The 27,672-nt window shown below is 36.0% G+C and overlaps 1 protein-coding gene across 1 annotated transcript in view; it reads left to right on the top strand.

The window, feature by feature from the left end:
- The window catches only part of LOC123552075 (glycerophosphocholine phosphodiesterase GPCPD1-like), a 76,946-nt gene extending 59,558 nt beyond the window's left edge, over positions 1-17,388 (top strand). Inside the window, exons 14-18 of the mRNA XM_053524153.1 lie at positions 623-750; positions 1,582-1,712; positions 2,927-3,062; positions 4,546-4,706; positions 10,517-17,388. Of these exons, the coding sequence (XP_053380128.1) occupies positions 623-750; positions 1,582-1,712; positions 2,927-3,062; positions 4,546-4,706; positions 10,517-10,646 (686 nt within the window). The 3' untranslated portion in view covers positions 10,647-17,388. The remainder of the gene's footprint in view (positions 1-622; positions 751-1,581; positions 1,713-2,926; positions 3,063-4,545; positions 4,707-10,516) is intronic.
- The last annotated feature ends 10,284 nt before the right edge of the window (positions 17,389-27,672 follow it).

Below are 27,672 nucleotides of genomic sequence, written 5' to 3'. Positions count from 1 at the left end.
TACAGATAAGTGATAAAGTATTTGGAAATTGAAACTAAAATTTTAAAACCATTGTTTTATATACATCATTTTAGCACTCTTTTTCTGCTTTTAGTCTTCTTATTTTGTTTTTTGAGCTGTATGTCAAAATAAGAAAAATCTTTTTCCCCTTAAAATTCATTAAATTAAAAAGACCTTTTCAGATATGTTTAGCGTGACAATATACAAAGATTTTTTTTTGACACTTAAAAATAAATTTTTTTCGACCATTTGGATTATTAGTTAGTTATGGGGAAGTAACGCTGCACATTTGAAGTTTAAAATACCAACTAATGAAGAAAAAAAATTAATCCCGACTTCTTTCTTTAAATTTTTTAAAACGTTTTGATAAGTGTCAAGTAAAAAGTTTAAAAAACCGGCAATAAACTAGCCAGGGGAAAGTTGCAAGTGAGCATTTTTCTGCTCTTACCATCCTTATCTAGAAACCCCTTGTAGTCTCCGCATCCCATATGGGGAACCATTGACAACAGTAATAAATAAAAATGCACACACTACACACTTACACACAGCACACACAAATCACACAGTTTCAACTTCATATTAAATTGGTTTAAGTGACATTTTTTAATTTTATAATTGACAGAAGAGATAAATTCAGATGAAGACACACATGAGGACTTGGAGACATTCCCTACTCTAGAAAGATGTCTTAATTCTGTAGATAAGCATACAGGCTTCAATATAGAACTTAAGTTCCCACAGGAACTCAAGGTATATTAGTTAGTTTAGTATCAATAATGTTAAATGTTTCCTTGACTTTATAATAAAGTCGCTATATTGCCTCAAAATTGTATTTGCATAACCTGAAATTCAACATTAAAAAGCTATAAGTTTTTGAATAACTGAAAGGGGCACTCTCGCTAGGCATACGTATGTTTTTGACAACTGTACACAGAAAGTGATGTCAGATGACCTTCAGCTTTTTATGGAAGTAAAAAAAATGAAAGAAAACATGCTAACCTTGAAAATGAAAGTCGTATTTGCATTGGTCTATAGTCAGGTGTCTAAATATATGTGCGTGGACTTCTTTTTTTCCTGCTAATGGGGAGTCAATTTTCAGCACTGATTAGAAAATACCTGGGCTTTAGCACAACATGTCAGCTTTTCATCTACAAAAAAATATTTGAACTTGAAATAAACACAAATCCCACAGGGGTCCGTAATGGAGCAAGGGTATATGGAGATTTTTGGAACTTAGTCAAATGGTCCTTTTTGATGTGGTCTAAAAATGTCAATATATGCCTTGGATGTTAGATATTTCCATATTTGAGAGCTGCAGACCTAGACATTTCAGAAATAGTTTCAAAATGAATTTCGTATAATAAATGTTGATTCTACGGAAGCGTGAAAGGGCCATCAGATGCTAATACGTTTTATTACGTTAAGGGCGCGGAAAGGATATAAAAAATAATATTTCTTAATGTTTTTGTCAGGTGTTTGTTGATTGATCTGGAACCTTTTTTCATTCAGTTTAGTTCTATAAAGACTATTACTTTTGTATTGGAAGGAAAATGAAATACTATTTTAATAACTTAATTCTAGACTGGTACACATGAGCAAGAGGGTTATCATGATATGAACGTATTTCTGGACACTGTGTTAAGAGTTGTCTTCGAACATCATGGTGGAAGACGGATTGTTTTCTCATCATTTGACAGTGATACTTGTATAGCGTATGTATCCTAGACACATGTTGTATTCTCATCATTGAACTGTGATACTTGCATAACGTAATGTACTGTGGAATCATTAATATTCGTGGGGGACTCATTTTCGTGGATTTTGTGGTTGAGTCAATCCACGAAATTTAATCCCAGTGAAGAAGTAAAATTCCTATTCATTTTATGTTCGGAAGTTAAAATCCACGAATTCATATCCCGACGAAATTTCTGTTTTGACCAAAACCACGAAATTTCATGCCCACGAATTTAAATGATTTTACAGTATTATAGAGACGCTTTGTATTCTCATCATTGAACTGGGTACTTGTATACCTTATGTATTGTAGAGGTCTGTGGCTTTGTTTTTTTTATGCCCCCAAAGATTGGCATTTAAAAATCACACTGTCCGTCTGTGTGTGTGTGCTTGCGTGCATGTGTCCATGTAAATTCTTGTCTGGGCGGTACATCTGCCATCCATAAAGGGATTCTGAAATAACTTGGCATAAATGTTTACAATAATGAGACGATATTATTGTCATGCACAAAGCCCAGACCCCTAGCTCCAAAAGCAAGGTCACACTTAGAAATCAAAGGTTTAACAGAACAGGTTCTGTTTCGTGTCTGATCCATAACTCTGCCATCCATGAAGGGATTTTGAAATAACTTGGCATAAATGTTTACCATATTGAGACGATATGTCATGTGCAAGACCCAAAACCCTAGCTCCAAAAGCAAGGTCACACTTAGAAATCAAAGGTTAACAGGGTCTGTTGCGTGTCTGGTTCATAACTCTGCCATTCATCAAATTACTTGGCATAAATGTTCCCCATAATGAGACGACCTGTCATGCACAAGATCCAGAACCCTTGCTTTAAGGTCAAGGTCACACTTAGAGAGGTAAAAGGATAACATGATCTGTTTCTTGTCTGGTCCATAACTCTGCCATTTATCAAAGGATTTGAAAATAATTTGACACAAATGTTAACAATATTGAGATGGTGTGTCGCACTTATGACCCGGGTCTCTCAGGTCAAGGTCAAGGTCACAAAATGATTCTATTCTATGATAACCTATACTATTCTGGCATATTTTGTGCAGACAACTGTAGCATTCTTGGGCATGCTTTAGGGGCATTTGTCACTAATAATGACAGCTCTTATTTAACATCAGTATAGTGGTGAAATAAACTATTGTAAACTTACAAAAATTATTTTTCATAATTTCAGGTTACGTCTTAAACAGAACAGATATCCAGTTTTGTTTCTGACTCAAGCAGACACAACAATCTATGAACCTTATGGAGATATAAGAACAACATCGGTTCCCATGGCAGCAGAATTCTGTATTGCTCATGATTTGTTGGTTAGTATATAGCTGGTTTCCAAGTTTTGTACAAATTAACACCTTAAGTAAATATTTAAAAAAAATTAGTTTTAAAAAAAAAAATTCACCTGCATGGGCAAAGATTTGTATGTCTACATGATAGCCACAATAGAATACAACGTATTTCACACTTTTCACTGTAGCTTTTGCTGTACCCCTTTGTCATACCTCCTTCTCTCACAGTCCTTTACCTTGACAAGAGTTACATATTATTTCATTAAAGACGGTTGACACGTTTGAAAAACTACAGAGGATTTCCATGTTATTTCATATTGCAGGGAGATAACCCCATATAAGAGATAATTCTAAAGGATTTACATGTTATTTCTTACCCCATATAAGAGAGATTTTCATGTTATTTCATATTGCAGGGAGATGGCCCCATATAAGAGATTATTCTTAAGGATTTATATGTTATTTCTTACCCCATTATAAGAGAGATTTTCATGTTATTTCATATTGCAGGGAGATGGCCCCATATAAGAGATAATTCTGAAGGATTTTCATGTTATTTCATATTACAGGGAATTAACCCCATATAAGAGATAATTCTGAAATTTTGAAGGATTAACATGTTTTTAGCTCGACTATTCATAGAATAGTGAGCTATTGCACTCGCCCATGCGTCGGCGTCCGCGTCGGCGTCGGCGTCCGCGTCCGCGTCCCGATTTTGGTTAAGGTTTTGTATGTAAGCTGGTATCTCAGTAACCACTTGTGGGAATGGATTGAAACTTCACACACTTATTCACTGTGACAAACTGACTTACATTGCACAGGTTCCATAACTCTATTTTGCTTTTTTACAAAATTATGCCCCTTTTTCGACTTAGAAATTTTTGGTTAAGGTTTTGTATGTAAGCTGGTATCTCAGTACTTACTAATGGGAATGGATTGAAACTTCACATACTTGTTCACTATCATGATCTGACATGCACTAAGCAAGTCCCATAACTCTGCTCTCTTTTTTTTCAAAATTATGCCCCTTTTTTGACTTAGCAGTTTTTGGTTAAATTTTTGTATGTAATCTGATATCTCAGTATCCACTAATTGGAATGGATTGAAACTTCACACACTTGTTCACTGTCATGATCTAACATGCACTGTGAAGGTCCCATAACTCTACTTGGCATTTTTACAAAATTATGCCCCTTTGACTTAGCAGTTTTTTGTTAAGTTTTTGTATGTAAGCTGGTATCTCAGTATCTACAAATCGGAAAGGATTGAAACTTCACACACTTGTTCACTGTCATGATATGACATGCAGTACAGAGGTTCAATACCTCTACTTTGCATTTTACAAAATTATGCCCCTTTTTCAACATTTGTATTCATTCAATTGAACAAGGCTGTTGAATAGTCGAGCGTTGCTGTCCTCCGACAGCTCTTGTTTCATATTGAAGGGAGATAACCCCATATTAAAGAATATCTGAAGGATTTTAAAACATATTATTTCATATTGCAGGGAGTTAACCCCATGTCAGACATTCTTCTGAATGATTTATCATTGATAGACTATGTAAAGGATAGCGGCCTTGTTCTGTTTACGTGGGGAGAAGGCAACAACAACTCCGATGTTATAAATAAACTCAAAAAACATAGGGTGGATGCAATCATTTATGACAGGTATAAAATCAGAGCTTAGATTCCGTGTTTGGTGTAAATTTTAATGTCATTATAAGCAAAAGTTTTTGTATTTTCCTGATTTTTACTATTGAAGTTTGTATAATATTTTCTGTTATATTCAGTTGTTTTACCAAGTTTATAAAAGCATTTTACATTTTTAGCGCGACTATTCAAAGAATAGTCTAGCTATTCTACTCACCCTGGCGTCGCCGTCGGTGTCTGTGTCGGCGTCACACCTTGGTTATGTTTTTGCATGCAAGTACATACAGCTATCATTTAAAGGCATATAGCTTTGAAACTTATTTTTTCTTTTTCTAGGTCAATTGCCAACCTCACTGGGTCAAGTCCCATAACTCTTGACATGTATTTTGAGCAAATTATGCCCCCTTTTGGACTTAGAAAATTGTGGTTAAAGTTTTACATGCAAGTTACTATCTCCAAAACTAATGCAGATATTGAATTGAAACTTCACATGTCTTCGTGGTTATAAAACTAGTTGATAGCAGCAAGTCCCATAACTCTGACCTTCATTTTGGCCAAATTATGCCCCCTTTTGGACTTCGAAAATTCTGGTTGAAGTTTTGCGTGCAAGTACATACAGCTAATACTAAATGGCATATAGATTTGAACTTATTTTTTCTTTTTCTAGATCAATTACCAACCTCACTGGGTCAAGTCCCATAACTCTAACATGTATTTTGAGCAAATTATGCCCCCTTTTGGACTAAGAAAATTCTGGTTAAAGTTTTACGTGCAAGTTACTATCGCCAAAACTAATGCAGATATTGAATTGAAACTTCACATGTGTTTTCGGGGTTATAAAACTAGTTGATAGCAGTAAGTCCCATAACTCTGACCTTAATTTTGGCCAAATTATGCCCCCTTTTTGACTTAGAAAATCCTGGTTAAAGTTTTGCATGCAAGTACATACAGCTATTACTAAAAGGCAAATAGATTTGAAACTTATTTTTTCTTTTTCTAGATCAATTACCAACCTCACTGGGTCAAGTCCCATAACTCTGACATGTATTTTGGGCAAATTATGCCCCCTTTTGGACATAGAAAATCCTGGTTAAAGTTTTGTGTGCAAGTACATACAGCTATTACTAAAAGCCATATAGATTTGAAACTTATTTTTAGCTCACCTGAGCAATGCTCAGGTGAGTTTTTCTGATCGTTCGATGTCCGGCGTCCGTCGTCTGTCGTCATTTAGCGTGTGTATGCGATAGAGGCTGTATTTTTCAATTAATCTTCATGAATATTGGTCAGAATGATAACCTTGATGAAATCTAGGCCGAGTCCGAAAATAGGTCATCTCGGGTCAAAAACTAGGTCACTAGGTCAAATCAAAGAAAAACCTTGCGTATGCGATAGAGGCTGTATTTTTCAATTAATCTTCATGAATATTGGTCAGAATGATAACCTTGATGAAATTTAGGCCGAATTCGAAAATGGGTCATCTTGGGTCAAAAACTAGGTCACTAGGTCAAATCAAAAAAAAACCTTGTGTATGCGATAGAGGCTGTATTTTTCAATTGATCTTCAGTGTTCTTCACGAATATTGGTCAGAATGATTGCCTTGATAAAATCTAGGCCGAGTTCGAAAATGGGTCATCTCGGGTCAAAAACTAGGTCACTAGGTCAAATCAAAGAAAAACCTTGTGTATGCCATAGAGGCTGTACTTTTCAATTATTCTTCATGACTATTAGTCAGAATGATAACCTTGATGAAATCTAGGCTGAGTTCGAAAATTGGTCATCTTGGGTCAAAAACTAGGTCACTAGGTCAAATCAAAGAAAAACCTTGTGTATGCGATAGAGGCTGTATTTTTCAATTGATCTTCATGAATATTGGTCAGAATGATTGCCTTGATAAAATCTAGGCCGAGTTCGAAAATGGGTCATCTTAGGTCAAAAACTAGGTCACTAGGTCAAATCAAAGAAAAACCTTGTGTATGCGATAGAGGCGGTATTTTTCAAATGATCTTCATGAAGTTTGGTCAGAATGATAACCTTGATGAAATCTAGGCCGAGTTCGAAATTGGGTCATCTGGGGTCAAAAACTAGGTCACTAGGTCAAATCAAGTAAAAACCTTGTGTATGCGACAGAGGCTGTATTTTTCAATTGATCTTCATGAATTTTGGTCAGAATGATTACCTTGATGAAATTTAGACCAAGTTCGAAAATGGGTCATCTGGGGTCAAAAACTAGGTCGCTAGGTCAAATCAAAGAAAAACCTTGTGTATGCAATAGAGGCTGTATTTTTCAACTGATCTTCATGAAATTTAGCCAGAATGATTACCTTGATAAAATCTAGGCCGAATTCGAAAATGGGTCATCTGGGGTCAAAAACTAGGTCACTAGGTCAAATCGAAGAAAAACATTGTGTAGGCAATAGAGGATGTATTTTTCAATTGATCTTCATGAAATTTGGTCAGAGTGATTGCCTTGATAAAATCTAGGTCGATTTTGAATATAGGTTATCTGAGGTCAAAAACTAGGTCACTAGATCAAATTAAAGAAAAATCTTGTGTATGCGATAGAGACTGTTTTTTTCAATTGATTTTTATGAAATTTGGTCAGGATGATTGCCGTAATGAAATCTAGGTAGAATTTGAATATGGGTCATCTGAGGTAAAAAAAACTAGGTCACTTGGTCAAATCAAAGAAAAAACTTGTGTATGTGATAGAGGCTGTATTTTTCAGTTGATCTTCATGAATTTTGGTCAGAATGATTGCCTTGATAAAATCTAGGTCGAGTTTGAACATGGGTCATTTAGGGTCAAAAACTAGGTCATAACTAAGAAAATGCTTGTTTTATCGCAAGAGAACAATTATTTGGTCCAATCTTAATGAAAATTGGTCAGAATATTTGTTTCCATGAAATCACTAGGTCAAACATGTTTTACACTGTTATGGTGTGTTTCTTAGGTGAGCGACCTAGGGCCATCTTGGCCCTCTTGTTTCTTTTTCTAGATCAATTACCAACCTCACTGGGTCAAGTCCCATAACTCTGACATGTATTTTGGGCAAATTATGCCCCCTTTTGGACTTAGTAACTTACACGTAAATGGTTAAAGTTTTACGTGCAAGTTAATCCTGGTTAAAGTTTTGCGTGCAAATACATACAGCTATTACTAAAAGCCATATAGATTTGAAACTTATTTTTTCTTTTTTTAGATCAATTACCAACCTCACTGGGTCAAGTCCCATAACTCTGACATGTATTTTTGGCAAATTATGCCCCCTTTTGGACTTAGTAACTTGCACGTAAATGGTTAAAGTTTTACGTGCAAGTTACTATCTCCAAAACTTATGCAGATATTGAATTGAAACTTCACATGTGCCTTCGGGGTTATAAAACTAGTTGATAGCAGCAAGTCCCATAACTCTGACCTTCATTTTGGTCAGATTATGTCCCCTTTTGAACTTAAAACTCTTTTGATATTTAACCTTTTTGGGTAATATTTTCCTGCTTCTGGGACAATATTTCGAATAGTCGAGCTTGGCTGTCCCGAAGGGAGGCATATAGTTTTTAGCTCACCTGAGCAATGCTCAGGTGAGTTTTTCTGATCGCTCGATGTCCGGCGTCCGGCGTCTGTCTGTCTGTCGTCTGTCGTCTGTCAACATTTAGCTTGTGTATGCGATAGAGGCTGTATTTTTCAATTAATCTTCATGAATATTGGTCAGAATGATAACCTTGATGAAATCTAGGCCGAGTTCGAAAATGGGTCATCTCGGGTCAGAAACTAGGTCACTAGGTCAAATCAAAGAAAAACCTTGTGTATGCGATAGAGGCTGTATTTTTCAATTAATCTTCATGAGTATTGGTCAGAATGATAACCTTGATGAAATCTAGGCCTAGTTCGAAAATGGGTCATCTCGGGTCAAAAACTAGGTCACTAGGTCAAATCAAAGAAAAACCTTGTGTATGCGATAGAGGTTGTATTTTTCAATTGATCTTCATGAATATTGGTCAGAATGATTGCCTTGATGAAATCTAGGCCGAGTTTGAAAATGGGTCATCTCGGGTCAAAAACTAGGTCACTAGGTCAAATCAAAAAAAAACCTTGTGTATGCGATAGAGGCTGTATTTTTCAATTATTCTTCATGAATATTGGTCAGAATGATAACCTTGATGAAATCTAGGCCGAGTTCGAAAATGGATCATCTCGGGTCAAAAACTAGGTCACTAGGTCAAATCAAAGAAAAACCTTGTGTATGCGATAGAGGCGATATTTTTCAGTTGATCTTCATGAATTTTGGTCAGAATGATTACCTTGATGAAATCTAGGCCGAATTCGAAAATGGGTCATCTGGGGTCAAAAACTAGGTCACTAGGTCAAATCAAGGAAAAACCTTGTATATGTGATAGAGGCTGTATTTTTCAACTGATCTTCATGAAATTTAGCCAGAATGATTACCTTGATGAAATCTAGATCGAGGTTGAATATGGGTTATCTGAGGTCAAAAACTAGGTCACTAGGTCAAATTAAAGAAAAATCTTGTGTATGCGATAGAGACTGTTTTTTTTTTTTCAATAGATTTTTATGAAATTTGGTCAGAATGATTGCCTTAATGAAATCTAGGTCGAATTTGAATATGGGTCATCTTAGGTCAAAAATAAGGTCACTTGGTCAAATCAAAGAAAAATTTTGTGTATGTGATAGAGGCTGTATTTTTCAATTGATCTTCATGAATTTTGGTCAGAATGATTGCCTTGATAAAATCTAGGTCGAGTTTGAACATGGGTCATCTAGGGTCAAAAACTAGGTCATATCTAAGAAAATGCTTGTTTTATCGCAAGAGACCAATTTTTTGGTCCAATCTTAATGAAAATTGGTCGGAATATTTGTTTCCATGAAATCACTAGGTCAAACATGTTTTACACTGTTATGGTGTGTTTCTTAGGTGAGCGACCTAGGGCCATCTTGGCCCTCTTGTTGAACCGTCTGTCGGTCTGTCAGTCTGTCCGCAATTTTCGTGTCCAGTCCATATCTTTGTCATCCATGGATGGATTTTCAAATAACTTGGCATGAATGTGTACCACAGTAAGATGACGTGTTGCACGCAAGACCCAAGTCCATAGCTCAAAGGTCAAGGTCACACTTAGATGTTAAAGGTCATTTTTCATGATAGTGCATTCGTGTCCGGTCCATATCTTTGTCATTCATGGATGGATTTTCAAATAACTTAGCATGAATGTGTACCACAGTAAGACGACGTGTCGCGCGCAAGACCCAGGTCCGTAGCTCAAAGGTCAAGGTCACACTTAGATGTTAAAGGTCATATTCATGATAGTGCATTGATGGGCATGTCCGGTCCATATCTTTGTAATCCATGGATGGATTTTGAAATAATTTGGCATGAATGTGTACCAGAGTAAGACGACCTGTCGCGCGCAAGACCCAGGTCTGTAGCTCAAAGTTCAAGGTCACACTTAGACGTTAAAGGTCATATTTCATGATAGTGCATTGATGGACATGTCCGGTCCATATCTTTGTCATTCATCCATGGATTTTAAAATTATTGGGCATGAATGTGTACCACAGTAAGACGACGTGTCGCGCGCAAGACCCAGGTCCATAGGTCAAAGGTCCTAAACTCTAACATCGGCCATAACTATTCATTCAAAGTGCCATCGGGGGCATGTGTCATCCTGTGGAGACAGCTCTTGTTTTACATTGGGTCACAACACATGCATTTCATCCATAATGTCCAGATGCATGCATCTGATATGAAAAAGTGTATGTCATATAATTATCATAAGTTGTAACATATAACATTGTTAATTACATGTATCTTCCAGGATTGATCATTTCAAGACAGACAAGGAGAGTATATTCAAGTTGGAGCACAAAAAGAAGTTGGAAATGTTACATGGGCAGTTCCTTTCAATTATTGATGTAAACAGCTCTGGAACTGCTGTTTCCTCTTAGCATCGCTGCTAAACATTTATGTAAACAACTCTGGAAGTGGTAATCTCTTTGTATCGCTGCTAAACATTTATTTAAACAACTCTGGAAGTGGTAATCTGTTTGTATCGCTGCTAAACATTCATGTAAACAACTCTGGAAGTGGTAATCTCTTTGTATCGCTGCTAAACATTTATTTATTTCATTGTTGCTAATCATTGATGTGAACAGTTCTGGAATTAATAATTGCTTAGCAACTTTTCTAAACATTAATGGAAACAGCCTTGAAAGTAATATTTCATCTTAGCATGACGACTTTATCAATATGAGATATTCCTGCCTACCTCCAAATGAAGGAAGGGGCCTCCATGGCAGAGTGGTTGAGGTCGCTGACTTCAAATTACTTGCCCCTAATCTATGTGGGTCCGAGCCTCACTCGGGGCATTGAATTCTTCATGTGAGGAAACTGTCCAGCTGGCTTACGGAAGGTCAGTGGTTCTACCCAGGTGCTCGCTCATGATGAAATAATGCACGGAGGGGCACCTGGGGTCTTCCTCCACCGTCAAAGCTGGAAAGTTGCCATATGACCTATAATAGTGTCAGTGTGACGTTAAACCCAACAAAATCAAATCAAAATGAAGGTTGACCACTTTGCAGAATCTCTATACTATTAGGCTTGTATTTTGTCATTGCATTGTACTTTGTTCATTTTTGCTCAATGTCTTTATAAGCAAATTCTATATCTTATAGATATTTTGACAGAATTTCTAATCCAACCTTAGCATTTGTGCCTTGTCATTTTAAAAGGGACAGTCTGGCAGACTTATTCAGGCAGACTTATACAGAATTTATGATTCAGTATGGTTCTAATTATAGTAATTTCTGTGAATGTACAAAATATATTCATCCTTATATATGTAGTTGGGTTTAATTTTAAATTAAAAGAAAAGACAGTAACTGTTAAGCCCAAAACCTAATTGTATGGTCATTAGTTGATTATGGAAAAAACTGATCATGGTCATGTGATCTTTACACTTGTCTCATTTATGATGGTATGCAAGTGCTGCTCAACTAGGTACATGTATATATTTTTAGCTCACATGTCACTTTGTGACAAAGTGAGCTTTTGTGATCGCGCAGCGTCCGTCGTCCGTCCGTGTGTGCATAATCTTTTGCTTGTGACCACTCTAGAGGTCACATTTTTCATGGGATCTTTATTAAAGTTGGTCTGAATGTTCATCTTGATGATATCTAGGTCAAGTTCGAAACTGGGTCACGTGCGGTCCAAAACTAGGTCAGTAGGTCTAAAAATAGAAAAACCTTGTGACCTCTGTAGAGGCCATACTTTTCAATAGATCTTCATGAAAGTTGGTCAGAATGTTCACCTTGATGATATCTAGGTCAAGTTTGAAACTGGGTCATGTGCCGTCAAAAACTAGGTCAGTAGGTCAAATAATAAAAAAACCTTGTGACCTCTCTAGAGGCCATATTTTTCATGGGATCTGTATGAAAGTTGGTCTGAATGTTCATCTTGATGATATGTAGGTCAAGTTCGAAACTGAGTCACGTGCGGTCCAAAACTAGGTCAGTAAGTCTAAAAATAGAAAAACCTTGTGACCTCTCTAGAGGCCATACTTTTCAATGGATTTTCATGAAAATTGGTCAGAATGTTCACCTTGATGATATCTAGATCAAATTTAAAACTGGGTCACATGCCATCAATAACTAGGTCAGTAGGTCAAATAATAGAAAAACCTTGTGACCTCTCTAGAGGCCATATTTTTCATGGGATCTGTATGAAAGTTTGTCTGAATGTTCATCATGATGATATCTAGGTCAAGTTCGAAATTGGGTCAACTGTGGTCAAAAACTAGGTCAGTAGGTCTAAAAATAGAAAAACCATGTGACCTCTCTAGAGGCCATTCTTTTGAATAGATCTTCATGAAAATTGGTAAGAATGTTCACCTGGATGATATCTAGGTCAAGTTCGAAACTGGGTCACATGTTGTCAATAACTAGGTCAGTAGGTCAAATAATAAAAAAACCTTGTCACCTCTCTAGAGGCCATATTTTTCAATGGATCTTCATGAAAATTGGTCAGAATTTTTGTCTTGATGATATCTTGGTCAGGTTCAAAACTGGGTCACATGAGCTCAAAAACTAGGTCACTGTATCAAATAATAGAAAAAGCAATGTCATACTCAGTTCAAAACTGGGTCATGTGGGGACAGGTGAGCGATTCAGGACCATCATGGTCCTCTTGTTTATTGTGACAGAATTTAGAGTGTTGAAAACAATACAGTCGTAAGTTCTTTATTGAATATGTCTTACAACAGTGTTGCATGCAACCCTTGATTTGCAGTCTATGAAATGCTGCATACCTTGAGAGTTCAACTTTATTATTCAAATAGGAGAAAAAGGATGATTTTTTGTTTTAAAAAACTGCTACATTTTATGTAAGTCTTATGTAATGGTCTTATGTTTTGTTTCAATAAAGAATGACTTCAATGAGTACTCAATACATTTGCCAGATGTAGAGAGTGACACTTTATATTGATATCGCGTCATGAGGATGTATCTATAACACATCAGTTACTGCATTCATAGAAAGAAACTCAACACCATATTGCCTTTTGTATAATTTTATAAAATGGATCATCTTCTGCTATTAATGTTTGATACTCTAAAGCAAACATCTAGCACATATATAGCAATGTCTGGTAAAATGTGTAGCTTATCATCTGCAAAATTGTTAGCAACACCTTAAGTGCTTCACTTACATAAGAATGGTCAGCCTTAACTGTGTTAAGAAGTCGGTGGTGTAACTTGGACATTGTTCATTTAGGAAATAATATATAGCAGAACCATGTTTTAACATATCGAAACAGTACGATGAGGCTATATGCTTGTGGAATTATTTTTATGAGGGTGTAGCTCAATTGAATTATACATGCGCCGTTTAACCAATTTGTTTTGTTGAGATATGTTAAAACGTAGTTCTGCTATAAATTGTTTCGATTCTAATATGTCTGTTATGTAAACAGGTTGATGAAAAGGAGATGCACTTTTTACCTTGTGCACATATGGCACCAAATATATTAGGTAGATATGACATCAGTGTGTAACTCTGTTTTAACAGTGTTAAAATATGGGATTAATACATCCCGTGGAAAGTGCATAGACGTCTGATTGGTTCTTTTTCGCACCTATTAACTTACACAGTGTTAGTGAATTAAGTGTTTCGATTCTGCAATGTTTTTTATATAACATGGTAGATCAAATATAGTAGCACTCTTTCTCGAGGTCTGTACTGCACTGAATGTTACGTGGACGTGATGTCAAATTTACGTGTTTTAACGGAAACGTGCATGGATTTTTCATATAAGAATACCTGTTTTTGTAGCTGTTCTTTACTGTCTACTAAGAGCTTTCAGTAAATAACAGCTATCTGGTTTTAAATGACTTGTATAAAGTACCATTAAATTATACTGTTTTGTTAATGATATGTTAAGAATTGCTTCTTTGTACTTGTTTTATGCCCATATCTTATCACCTTATTCAATGCACATGTTTTGTCACCTTATTTTATGCCCATGATTTATCACCTTGTTTAATACCTATGTTTTGTCACAGTATTAGTCATATGTACACTAGTTTTACATGTATACTAAGACTTGATTTTGATCAGTTTTCTAGATATTAATAGGGCACATTAAAAAAATTATTTTGTTATTATGCCCTCTACACCCCCCCCCCCCCCAACACCTCTCATTCAAAGATGAGAAGATATATTGTTTTGCTCCTGTCAGTTGGTCAGTTTGTTGGCCAGTAGACACTTGGGTTTCAGGGAACACTTTAGCCAACATTGGTCAGACTTGATAGGATGAATGCCTTATGTTCAATAGATGACTTCTGTTGTTTTGAAGGTCTGTAGGTCAAAGGTTAAGATTATGTTGACCTCGAGACTAAAAACAGTTTCTGATCAATTACTGAAAAATTAGTAGGACTGAAAAATTATTAGGTCTACAAAGGTCAATTTTACAAGAGTCCGGAGACTTGAAATTGTTCCTTATTAACTGCTGGTCTATCCTTAATAGAAGTCCCTGTTTTTGAGGTCAAAGGTCAAGGTGGAACTATACTTGAGACTGACAATGACAAACCCAGTTACCACCAACAGGCTGATATTGTGGCATATATTCTTTCCTAGCAGCTCTTGTTGGAGATGTTTCAGCTATTTATTGCTTTTAGCTCACCTGTCACGAAGTGACAAGGTGAGCTATTGTGACCGCTTGATGTCCGTCGTCCGTCATGTAATGTCCATCGTCCGTCAACAATTTCTAAAAATTTCGTCTTGAAAACCACTGGGCAGAATTACACCAAACTTCACAGGAATGATCCTTGGGTGGCCCACATTTAAAATTGTTCAAAGAATTGAATTCCATGTAGAACTCTGGTTGCCATGGCAACCGAAAGGAAAAACTTTAAAAATCTTCTTGTCCAAAACCACAGGGCCTAGGGCTTTAATATCTGGTGTGTAGCTTCATCTAGTTGTCCTCTACCAAAATTGTTCAAATTATCCCCCTAGGTCAAATATGGCCCCGCTCCGGGGGTCACAAGATTTATATAGACTTGTATAGGGAAAACTTTGAAAATCTTCTTGTACAAAACCACATGGCCTAGGGCTTTGATATTTGGTATGTAGCATCATCTAGTGGTCCTCTACCAAGATTATTAAAATTATCCCCCTAGGGTCAAATATGGCCCCACCCCAGGGGTCATATGGTTTATATAGACTTGTATAAAGAAAACTTTGAAAATCTTCTTGTACAAAACCACATGGCCTAGGGCTTTGATATTTGGTATGTAGCATCATCTAGTGGTCCTCTACCAAAATTGTTCAAATTTTCCCCCTAGGGTCAAATATGGCCCCACCCTGGGGGTCCCAAGTTTTACATAGACTTATATAGGGAAAAAAAGTTTAAAAATCTTCTTGTCTGAAACCACAACACTTAGACCTTGGATATTTGGTTTGTAGCCTTGTCTTATGGTCCTCAACCAAAATTGTTCAAATTGTACCCCTTGGGTGAAAAGAGGCCCTGCCCTGGGGGGTCCCAAGTTTTATATAGACTTATATAGGAAAAAGCTTTAAAAATCTTCTTGTCTGAAACCATACAACCTAGGCTTTTGATATTTGGTATGATGCATTGTCTAGTAGTCCTCTACCAAAAATGTTCAAATTATGCCCCTGGGGTTAAAAGATGCCCCACCCTGGGGTCACTTGGTTATTATGTGAGTTATATAGGAAAATACTTAAAAAATCATCTGATCATATTTCCAAGACTGTTTAATTATAATTACCTGATGACCCCAAGTAATATGATGTCACTTGACTGTGACCTTGACCTACTGACCTACTTTCTTGTCTTTTAAGATACAACCTTGAAATTTTGATGACATACACAGTTCTGCACACAAATCGTAAAACTGAATTTCATTGACCATGAATGTGACCTACTGACTTTCTTAATATTTTATCATCAGTTTGACATTTGAAACATGTAGCTCATATTACTCAGGTGAGCGATCCAGGGTCATCATGACCCTCTTGTTTAATATATTTTTTATATTATATAAATATATAAAATATAATTTTCAGTATAATGATGTTTCCATTAAGGAAATTAATTACAGCTACATCGTCATATTTTTGTCAGCCATTTTAGTTTTGGCAGCCATTTTAATAGCACAGTAATATTCAGTATATGTCAGTTTGAAAGGATTAACTATGCAACCCATACATATTATTATACTATGTAAAAATGTTGCATTCTTGTGTGGTTTTTTTTTATAGAAATATTTCAAATGACTACCCATTATGGGAACTAATACTTGGATATTTTGCGGCCATCTCGAATATTACAGCAACTTCCTTTTGTTTTCTTATTCAGATAAAACCTAATAACATGTGAACAGAGTTTGGTGCTTTTCTCATGTATAGAACTATTTTATGAAATTGAGTCACTTTATGGCTGCAGTGCTATTAAGGTTGTTCTACACGTTTGGATCGAAATTTTTTCTACAATGTAGAATTTGATTAAACTCTGATTTTTCAAAACTTCAGAACATACCTAGAATATTCAGCAAATAAAAAAGATAGGGTCGTGTGCTTGATTATTTGCCAGACTGATTTGAAAAAATTAGACCTCACGCAATTTTTCATAATGGAGGTCTATGGGAAGATCATAACTTTCATAACATTTTCACATATAGAAATTTTTCTATAATGTAGAATTTAAAGAAACTTTCCACAGTTGTAAATAAACATATGGACTATAATGTGGTGAAATATAATGTATATGTCCGTGTGCTTATTTTTGAGATATTTTACGATGATTTAAGTGTAACGCACTTTTCATTCTAATACAAGGACATTATTTTGAAGTTTCAACATGTCAGATGTTTTAATATCATATTTAACTGTAGAAAGATAGTTACAGTGCCATTGTAATAAATCTACTCATAGGTTGTTATTAATTCATAAATCCACACTTTATTCCACGTTTTCCGGATAAATGACATTACGCTATCACTTCCTGTTTATCAAACGTGCAGAACTACCTTAATACTGAGATATTTATGATATTCTTAAATGCATGGACAAAAATAGGGTATTGTAGTAACTTTATGTAATTGTGATTCTTGGAATTTGCTGTATAATTTAACTATAGTAAATTTGTACAATAAATCTTATTTGTTTGCCTCAGAATATTGATATTGCATAACTATGCTACTGTTGGAATTGTTTTTGTGATAAGTATTTTTGAAGATTAGTTATATCTGTAGATAATATCATATGCCAGGAAGATATCCCATGAAATGCCTTGTAATTATATATGTTAGAAAATTCTCAACAATGACCTATCTACAGTATATTTGGTCATATGATAGAATCATTACCAGTGTTCAAATTCTATTAAATTGGATTTTATAAAGAATTTTCTGATACAAGATAATTACATCCAACAACTCAGATTATGTAAAAGTATGAAAGTTATTGCCATTCGTGCTATAAAAAAGTATAAAAATTATTCCCACTCATTATAAAAAGTATGAAAATTATATGTGCATACTCATTATAAATAAATGTATGAAAATTATTATCGCTATACTCACATACCCATATTATAAATAAAAGTATGAAAATTATTCCCACAGACACACATTATAAAAAAGAATGAAAATTATTCCCACAGACTTGCATTATAAAAAATATGAAAATTATACTCGCTCACATTACAAAAAATATGAAAGTTATTCCCATAGACTTGCATTATAAAAAAGTATGAAAATTATTCCCATAGATTCACATTATAAAAAAGTATGAAAATTATTCCCACAGACTCACATGATAAAAAATTGTGAAAATTACACCCACAGACTCGCTTTATAAAAATATCATTCTAACATGACCCAATTTGTTTTTCTATCAAACAAAGAAGGCTGAAAACTGTGTGTTATTATTCAACAAGTCATTTTTTCTGACGTCACAGTTATTATGTCATGACATTAGATGGCATAGCGGCGAGCAGGAAGAGAAATCAACAGAAATCAGGCAATATTTGATGGATATCGGCAAGGGCGTACATAATAATCCTTGATAACTTGTTAGATCTCAAAAAGTGATTTGCGTTGAATAAAATTATTGTTTGTCGTTAAAATGCATATTATTATATCACAGAGGCGCAGCCCTCGTGATATAATTCGTTCACTCCAAACAATGATTTTATTCAACAACAAATCACTGTTTGGGATATAGTATGAATATATTCTTAAATAAAGAGACCACGTATGGAATATAATATTACATCAAGATTCCACACATTATGAAAAAAGATGTGATAAAAGTTATTGCCACATCCTACTTTTATTAAAAAGGTATGGAAATTATTCCCACATATTAGCATTATAAAAAGGTATGGAAATTATTCCCACAGACTCAGTGATAAAAAAGTATGAAAAGTATTCCTATAGACTCGCATGATAAAAGGGAATGAAAATTATTCCCACAGACTCACGTAATAAAAAGGTATGGAAATTATTCCCACAGACTCGCATTATAAAAAGTATGGAAATTATTCCCACAGACTCACGTAATAAAAAGGTATGGAAATTATTCCCACAGACTCGTTGATAAAAAAGTATGAAAAGTATTCCTATAGACTCGCATGATAAAAGGGAATGAAAGTTATTAGGGCTGGGATGATTTCAAATTTTGATACCGGTTAATCATTTGTTCGAAATCGAATCGAACTGGTTAATTGGCCGCCGTATTGAAAATGCTGTTTCTTTCCTGACGACTGTATCAAGGTACTTCACGCAGCTGACTTCATTAGAAACTTACCCACTTTATCGTTTGCAAGCACTGTGACAATTAATAAGCCATATTTTGATGTATTTATCTTAATATGTCACGACAGGCAAATCCGAGACTACTGATTATGTTCAGTTGATATGTTTTAGCGGAAATATACTGCGGATCTATGTGCTGGTCAAAGAAATGTATAAAGATAAAGTACGACTTGTGATGTTTATTGTTTGAGAGCGATTACCAGTTTTGCAAAATTGAAACTGGTTTCACCTAGTAATCGAATCGGATCCGATTAACCGAGTAATCGTCCCGGACCTAAAAATTATTCCCACAGACTCGCATGATAAAAAGGTATAGAAATTATTCCCACAGACCCACATAATAAAAAGGTATGAAAATTATTCCCGCAGACTCACTTTATAAAAAAAAAGGTATGAAATCAATCCTGTACAGAAGCAAGAAAAACAAGAGTTTAAATCAAGTAAAAAATGTGTAACAACATTTTTTCTCAAAGCAAAAATGTTACAGCCCTGTTTGTTTTTTGATAAATTAATGTCTTCCTTGGAAAAACAGTTCAAGAATGGACACCATCATACCATTTAGCTAATATATAGTCTTGTTGAATGACTTGATGCATTCTATTATAACAAGATAAATGAAATCAAATCACTGATGATAATTAGTTTTTAAGATACTTTAAATTAATTCTGTTTGCTTTTTCTGCAATATGTCTATACTATGGTTTACAAAAAAGTCTTCAACATGTTACAGATTCTGAGTATTTAAAGGTTTAATGGGTAGATTTTATTTGGTTAAGAATAGTTATGTCTCCCACCACACAGTGGTGTGGGAGACATATTGATTTACTCCGGTGTGTGTGTGTGTGTCTGTCTGTCTGTCTCAAAGCTTGTCCGCACTCTAAGTCGAACATTTCTCATCCGATCTTTACCAAACTTGAACAAAATGTGTGTGCCAATAAGTCCTCGGCCAAGTTCGATAACTAGCCAAATCGGTCCAGGCACTTCGGAATTATGGCCCTTGAATTACCAATAAACACTCAGATTTTAGGCGCATTCTTGGCTCCAGGAATGTGCATGCAATCTGAATAGTATAGGAGTCTTTTTGGCGTGATGAATGTGCATGCGCTCTTGTAGGGCAAGTTTGATAATGAGCCAAATCAGTCCAGGCACCTCGGAGTTATGGCCCTTGAATTACCGAAAATCGGCTTTTTTACTCTTGTCTGTGCTCTAAGTCAAACATTTCTCATCCAATCATCACCAAACTTGAACAAAATGTGTTTGACCATAAGTCCTCGGCCAAGTTCGGTAACTAGCCAAATCGACCCAGGCACTTTGGAATTATGGCCATTGAATTACCGAAAATCGGCCTTTTTACTCTTGTTCACGCTCTAAGTCCAACATTTCTCATCCGATCTTCACCAAACTTGAACCAAATGTTTTTGACCACAACTCCTTGGCCAGGTTCATCAACTTGCCAAATCGCCTGAGGCACTTTAGAATTACCCAAAATCGGCCTTTTTACTCTTCAAAGGTATATTTGTAGTGAGTAAACAGTATATAAAGTCTGACTTGCTATTTAGATGATTAGGCAGTTGTGGGAGACATGCGCTTTTCTCAAAAGCACCTCTAGTTTTAAATTGTTCTTATTTGCTAAGACTTTTTTCATGATTTTATACAGATTCATCATTGCATTTTTAGCTCACCAGAACACAAAGTTCTGAAGGTGAGCTATTGTAACCGGTCATTGTCCGGCGTCCGTCGACGTCCGGTCTCAAGATCAAGTTTGAAACTGGGTCATGTGGGGTCAAACACTAGGTCAGTAGGTCAAATCATAGGAAAAGCTTGTGAACACTGTAGAGACCACATTTGTGACCCAATCTTTATGAAACTTAGTCAGAATGTTTGTCTTGATGATCTCTAGGGCAAGTTCGAAACTGGGTCATGTGGGGTCAAAAACTAGGTCAGTAGGTCAGATCAAAGGAAAAGCTTGTGAACACTAGAGACCACATTTTTGGCCCAATCTTTATGAAAGTTAGTCAGAATGTTTGTCTTGATGATCTCTAGGTCAAGTTCGAAACTGGGTCATGTGGGGTCAAAAACTAGGTCAGTAGGTCAGATCAAAGGAAAAGCTTGTGAACACTATAGACCACATTTTTGACCCAATCTTTATGAAAGTTAGTCAGAATGTTTTCGCTTGATGATCTCTAGGTCAAGTTCGAAACTGGGTCATGTGGGGTCAAAAACTAGGTCAGTAGGTCAAATCATAGGAAAAGCTTGTGAACACTGTAGAGACCACATTTGTGACCCAATCTTTATGAAACTTAGTCAGAATGTTTGTCTTGATGATCTCTAGGGCAAGTTCGAAACTGGGTCATGTGGGGTCAAAAACTAGGTCAGTAGGTCAGATCAAAGGAAAAGCTTGTGAACACTAGAGACCACATTTTTGGCCCAATCTTTATGAAACTTAGTCAGAATGTTTGTCTTGATGATCTCTAGGTCAAGTTCGAAACTGGGTCATGTGGGGTCAAAAACTAGGTCAGTAGGTCAGATCAATGGAAAAGCTTGTGAACACTATAGACCACATTTTTGACCCAATCTTTATGAAAGTTAGTCAGAATGTTTTGTCTTGATGATCTCTAGGTCAAGTTCGAAACTGGGTCATGTGGGGTCAAAAACTAGGTCAGTAGGTCAGATCAATGGAAAAGCTTGTGAACACTCTAAGAGGCCACATTTTTGACCCAATCTTTATGAAACATGGTCAGAACATGAGTCTTGATGATCTCTAGGTCGAGTTTGAAACTGGGTCATTTGGGGTCAAAAACTAGGTCAGTAGGTCAGATCAAAGGAAAAGCTTGTGAACACTCTAGAGACCACATTTGTGACCTAATCTTTATGAAACTTGGTCAGAATGTTAGTCTTGAGGATCTCTAGGTCAAGTTTGAAACTGGGTTATGTGGGGTCAAAAACTAGGTCAGTAGGTCAGATCAATGGAAAAGCTTGTGAAAACTCTAGAGACCACATTTGTGACTCAATCATCATGAAACTGGGTCAGAATGTTTGTCTTTATCATTTCTAGGTCAAGTATGAATCTGGGTCATGTGGGGTCAAAAACAAGGTCACTAGGCCAGATCAAAGGAAAATCTTGTCAACACTCTAGAGACCACAATTTAAGTTTGAAACTCATGGGAATTAGTCAGAATGTTTGTTTTGATAATCTATAGGTCAGGTTTGAATCTGGGTCATATGGGGTATTTTGTTAGGTGTTATATGTCTTTGTTGTCATTTTTTCGGGGTGAACATTTTTCCTTCGTTACAGATATTTTAAACTAATGTTATACAATCACCACTGCCATAATTTTACAGTGGAACAAAATCAAAAGATGCACCATCATTTTAAGTCAATTACATACATGTATTTTTCACATTAATCTTTTAGCAGCAATTGAAATCCTGAAAATGTCTATTCAAGATCATGTTACTGTTATTCAACCATGCAATATTTTTAACACAATATTTTAAGTCAGAAAAATAAGCTATCTTAGTGAAAAGGGGACAAAGATGGCTGGATGAATTTCCTATCCCCAACACCCCAACACTGAAGTGTTTTTGCAGGAACATTCTTTTTCCATGTTATGATAGTTATTCTGATTTTTAAACACTGTTAGCATATTGTCTTGATATTTATGTTTGCAGTTTGAAAATGTAATTTAATAGACTATTTCACAAAACAACCCGAATGTTTTTTCCTTTTAATGTTTCAAATTGAAACAATTTGAATTTTAATTATATTAATTATATGTGTGAAATAAATGATAAAACAATAAGGCTTATTTTTTGTCAAATAATAACAAAATACAGAATGACATGTCCACCCACTTAGCTCAGTAGGGACAGTGCAGACCTACCATTCGATTACCCTGCGTGGCGTATGTTCTCCATGACGATTGATAAAAGACATCATATATGAAATTATTCATCCCCCACCTCTGGTTCATGTGGGGAAGTTGGCAGTTACTTGCGGAGAACAAGTTAGTACTGGTACAGAATCCAGGAAAACGTACTGCCTGCTGATACGTAACTGAAATACTGTTGAAAAATGGCACTTAACCCAAAGCAAACAGATCGAAGGAGGGGCCGTAAGTTAAATCCTCGTGCAAGGTGAATGTCCTCCACAATGATGGAACTAAAGGTGTTCTTCCATCTTTCATAATATTATGTATGTGCACTTGATTAGTTTTGGAGAACATTTAAGAAATACAGGATCTCTAGTAGCATAATTAACCCTTAGCCTGCTGCAGGCGAATTTAACAGCCTTTGCAAACAGCTTGGAACCAGATCAGACGCCGATTAAATCGGCGTCTGATCAGGTTCCAAGCTGTTTGCTACTCTGACAATATTTCTTCCAATTTTGGAGCAAACTGAATTAACTTTACAATTTTAGCAGACGACATTTCCAGCAGACGACAATTTATCTAGCATGCTAAAGGTTAATTGCATCATTTACTCGTATGCAGTTAAAGACAACAAATCAATGTAGATGTTATAGTCTGAAATCCTCTATATAATATATAGTGTATTGTAACTGTCTGCTAAATAGACAGCATTTAATCAAATAGAACTTCTGTGATCAAGTCATTCTAGTAGCCTGTGCCACCTTATTTTGGAAATAAATTCGTTGTAGTACAGTAACAGGAGATAACTTCACCAGCGAGAATTTCTTACAAGGTTCTACATAATAATTATGAATTCACTGTTTTTAAAGGAACATACTTTTTACACAAATAAATGAAGCCTTTCATGTTATTTAGACTATTGCAGTAGTTCCAGTATTGCTGAAAGAAGAACTAGTTCAGTAGCGCTGGCCAACGCTGGAATGTTGATATTCAGTTGGCAGTAGAACTAAACATTTAAGCTGCAAGTAGGCACTACAAATTTTAGGAATATGTGTAGTCAACTGCCCTGAGAAAAAATTAAAGTACTATTTTCTATTCTGAACTGGCTGTAGTAAAATGTTTGGAAAACTGGAGATAACTCTGCTAAAACTTTATTTTAAGCTTAGCAGACATTGTAGCTATTATCTCCTGCAAACCATGGCATTTTTAGCTCACCTGTCACAAAGTGACAAGGTGAGCTTTTGTGATCACGCGGCGTCCGTCGTCCGTCCGTGCGTGCGTCCGTAAACTTTTGCTTGTGACCACTCTAGAGGTCACATTTTCCATGGGATCTTTATGAAAATTGGTCAGAATGTTAACCTTGATGATATCTAGGTCAAGTTCGAAACTGGGTCACGTGCCATCAAAAACTAGGTCAGTAGGTCTAAAAATAGAAAAACCTTGTGACCTCTCTAGAGGCCATATATTTCACAAGATCTTCATGAAAATTGGTCAGAATGTTCACCTTGATGATATCTAGGTCAAGTTCGAAACTGGGTCATGTGGGGTAAAAAACTAGGTCAGTAGGTCTAAAAATAGAAAAACCTTGTGACCTCTCTAGAGGCCATATTTTTCATGAGATCTTCATGAATATTGGTCAGAATGTTCACCTTGATGATATCTAGGTCAAGTTCGAAACTGGGTCACGTGGGGTCAAAAACTAGGTCAGTAGGTCTAAAAATAGAAAAACCTTGTGACCTCTCTAGAGGCCATATTTTTCATGAGATCTTCATGAATATTGGTCAGAATGTTCACCTTGATGATATCTAGGTCAAGTTCGAAACTGGGTCACGTGGGGTCAAAAACTAGGTCATTAGGTCTAAAAATAGAAAAACCTTGTGACCTCTCTAGAGGCCATATTTCTCAATGGATCTTCATGAAAATTGGTCAGAATGTTCAGCTTGATGATATCTAGGTCAAGTTCGAAACTGGGTCACGTGGGGTTAAAAACTAGGTCAGTAGATCTAAAAATAGAAAAACCTTGTGACCTCTCTAGAGGCCATATTTTTCATGAGATCTTCATGAATATTGGTGAGAATGTTCACCTTGATGATATCTAGGTCAAGTTCGATACTGGGTCATGTGGGATCAAAAAGTATGTCAGTAGATCTAAAAATAGAAAAACCTTGTGACCTCTCTAGAGGCCATATTTCTCAATGGATCTTCATGAAAATTGGTCAGAATGTTCACCTTGATGATATGTAGGTCAAGTTCGAAACTGGGTCACGTGCGGTCAAAAACTAGGTCAGTAGGTCTGAAAATAGAAAAACCTTGTGACCTCTCTAGAGGCCATATTTTTCAATGGATCTTCATGAAAATTGGTCAGAATGTTTACCTTGATGATATCTAGATCAAGTTCGAAACTGGGTCACGTGGGGTTAAAAACTAGGTCAGTAGATCTAAAAATAGAAAAACCTTGTGACCTCTCTAGAGGCCATATTTTTCATGAGATCTTCATGAATATTGGTCAGAAGGTTCATCTTGATGATATCTAGGTCAGGTTCGAAACTGGGTCACTTGGGGTCAAAAACTAGGTCAGTAGGTCTAAAAATAGAAAAACCTTGTGACCTCTCTAGAGGCCATATTTTTCATGAGATCTTCATGAAAATTGGTGAGACTGTTCAGCTTGATGATATCTAGGTCAGGTTCGTAACTGGGTCATGTGCCGTCAAAAACTAGGTCAGTAGGTCGAAAAATAGAAAAACCTTGTGACCTTTCTAGAGGCCATATTTTTCATGAGATCTTCATGAAAATTGGTGAGAATGTTCACCTTGATGATATCTAGGTCAAGTTTAAAAGTGGGTCACGTGCCTTCAAAAACTAGGTCATTAGGTCAAATAATAGAAAAACCTTGTGACCTCTCTAGAGGCCATATTTTTCAATGGATCTTCATGAAAATTGGTCAGAATTTTTTATCTTGATGATATCTAGGTCACATGTGCTGAAAAACTAGGTCACTTTGTCAAATAATAGAAATAACGACGTCATACTCAGTTCAACACTGGGTCATGTGGGGATAGGTGAGCGATTCAGGACCATCATGGTCCTCTTGTATTATTGGCCATAGGGAAAAACCAAGACCACTTTTCTGTGGTACAACATGGATGGTACCTCTAATTTTTAGGTGTATTTTGACATATCTGTACCTTGTAAGAATTTTTTTCTTTTTGGTTAAATTTCTTTCCTTTGTTGTTCCTGTCCTTTGGACTTAGATATTTTTTCTGAGGACCTTCTTGTCCTCAAGTGCAATGACAACAGGTGAGCGATATAGGGCCATCTTGGCCCTCTTGTTACATTTAGGCATGAAAGTAGCATGCATAATTACTGTAGTTTTCTGTATTATAAGAGGAAAATAGGACTGTTAGATGTATAACTGTATTGTCCTGTATATCAGGTAATAGATATTGCAATATTTGTTAGTATCTTCAAATATTGAGATATCTTGATTTTCCATTTTCTCTTACAATTTTTTGCCCTCTCTTTCTGGTGTCACTCAAGCATTTATAATTGGAAGGAACTAATGGATTATGATTCTCTTTGTTGTACAGTACAGTCCAGTTAAATTTCCGGGAATGCATTTGAAAAGTTTATGTTAGGAATGAAACTATTGGTCTGTTTTGTAGGGGTTTGATTACATTTTCAGTACAATGAGAGTGATTTATAACGGCATAATTAAAAGGACACTTAATTGATCTTTTTAAATAGTGCTCAGGGTGAGCTATTGTGACTGGTCATTGTCTGGCATCCGGCGTCCGTCATCTGGCATGCGCCAACATTTGCCTTGTAACACTCTATAGAGGCCATAGTTGTGGTCTAATCTTTATGAAACTTAGTCAGAATGTTTATCTTGATGATTTTTAGGTCAAGTTTGAAACTGGGTCATGTGGGGGTCAGAAACTAGGTAACTAGGCCAGATCAAAGGAAAATCTTATTAACACTCTAGAGGCCACAATTTAAGTTTGAAACTCAGAGAATTGGTCAAATTGTTTTTCTTGATGACTTCTAGGTCAAATTTGAATCTGGGTCATGTGGGGTCAAAAACTAGGTTACCAGGTAAAATCAAAGGTAAATCTTGTTAACACTCAGAGGCCACATTTCTGATCCTATCTTCATGAAACTTGGTCAGAATTTTATCTTGATGATCTTTAGGCCAAGTTTGAAATTAGGTCATGTGGGGTGAAAAACTAGGTAAGTAGGCCAGATCAAAGGAAAATCTTGTTAACACTCTAGAGACCACATTTTGAATTTGAAATTCATGAGGATTGGGCAAAATATTTGTCTTGATGATCTCTTGTGGGTCATGCGGGGGTCAAAAACTAGGTCAGTAGGCCAGATCAAAGGAAAATCTTGCTAACACTCGAGAGTACACAGTTCAAGTTTGAAACTCATGAGAATTGCTCAGAATGATTGTCTTGATGACCTCTAGGTCAATTTTAAATCTGGGTCATGTGGGGTCAAAAAATGGGTCACCCGATCATATCAATGGAAAAGCTTGTTAACTCTTTAGAGGCCACATTTCTGACCCATTTTTTTCATGAAACTTGGTCAGAAAGTTGATGTTGATGATCTTTAGGCTAAGTTTAAATCTTGGTCATGAGGGGTCAATAACTAGGTCACTAGGCCAGATCAAAGGAAAATCTTGTTAACACTCTAAGAGTCCACATTTTAAGTTTGAGACTCGTGAGAATTGGTCAGTTTGTTTGTCTTGATGACCTTTAGGCCAATTATGA

Source organism: Mercenaria mercenaria, chromosome 15, assembly GCF_021730395.1.
Source record: "Mercenaria mercenaria strain notata chromosome 15, MADL_Memer_1, whole genome shotgun sequence".
Lineage (NCBI taxonomy): Eukaryota > Metazoa > Mollusca > Bivalvia > Venerida > Veneridae > Mercenaria > Mercenaria mercenaria.
The sequence above is the reverse complement of the archived record's forward strand: the minus strand, read 5'-3'. Positions and strand labels throughout refer to the sequence as shown.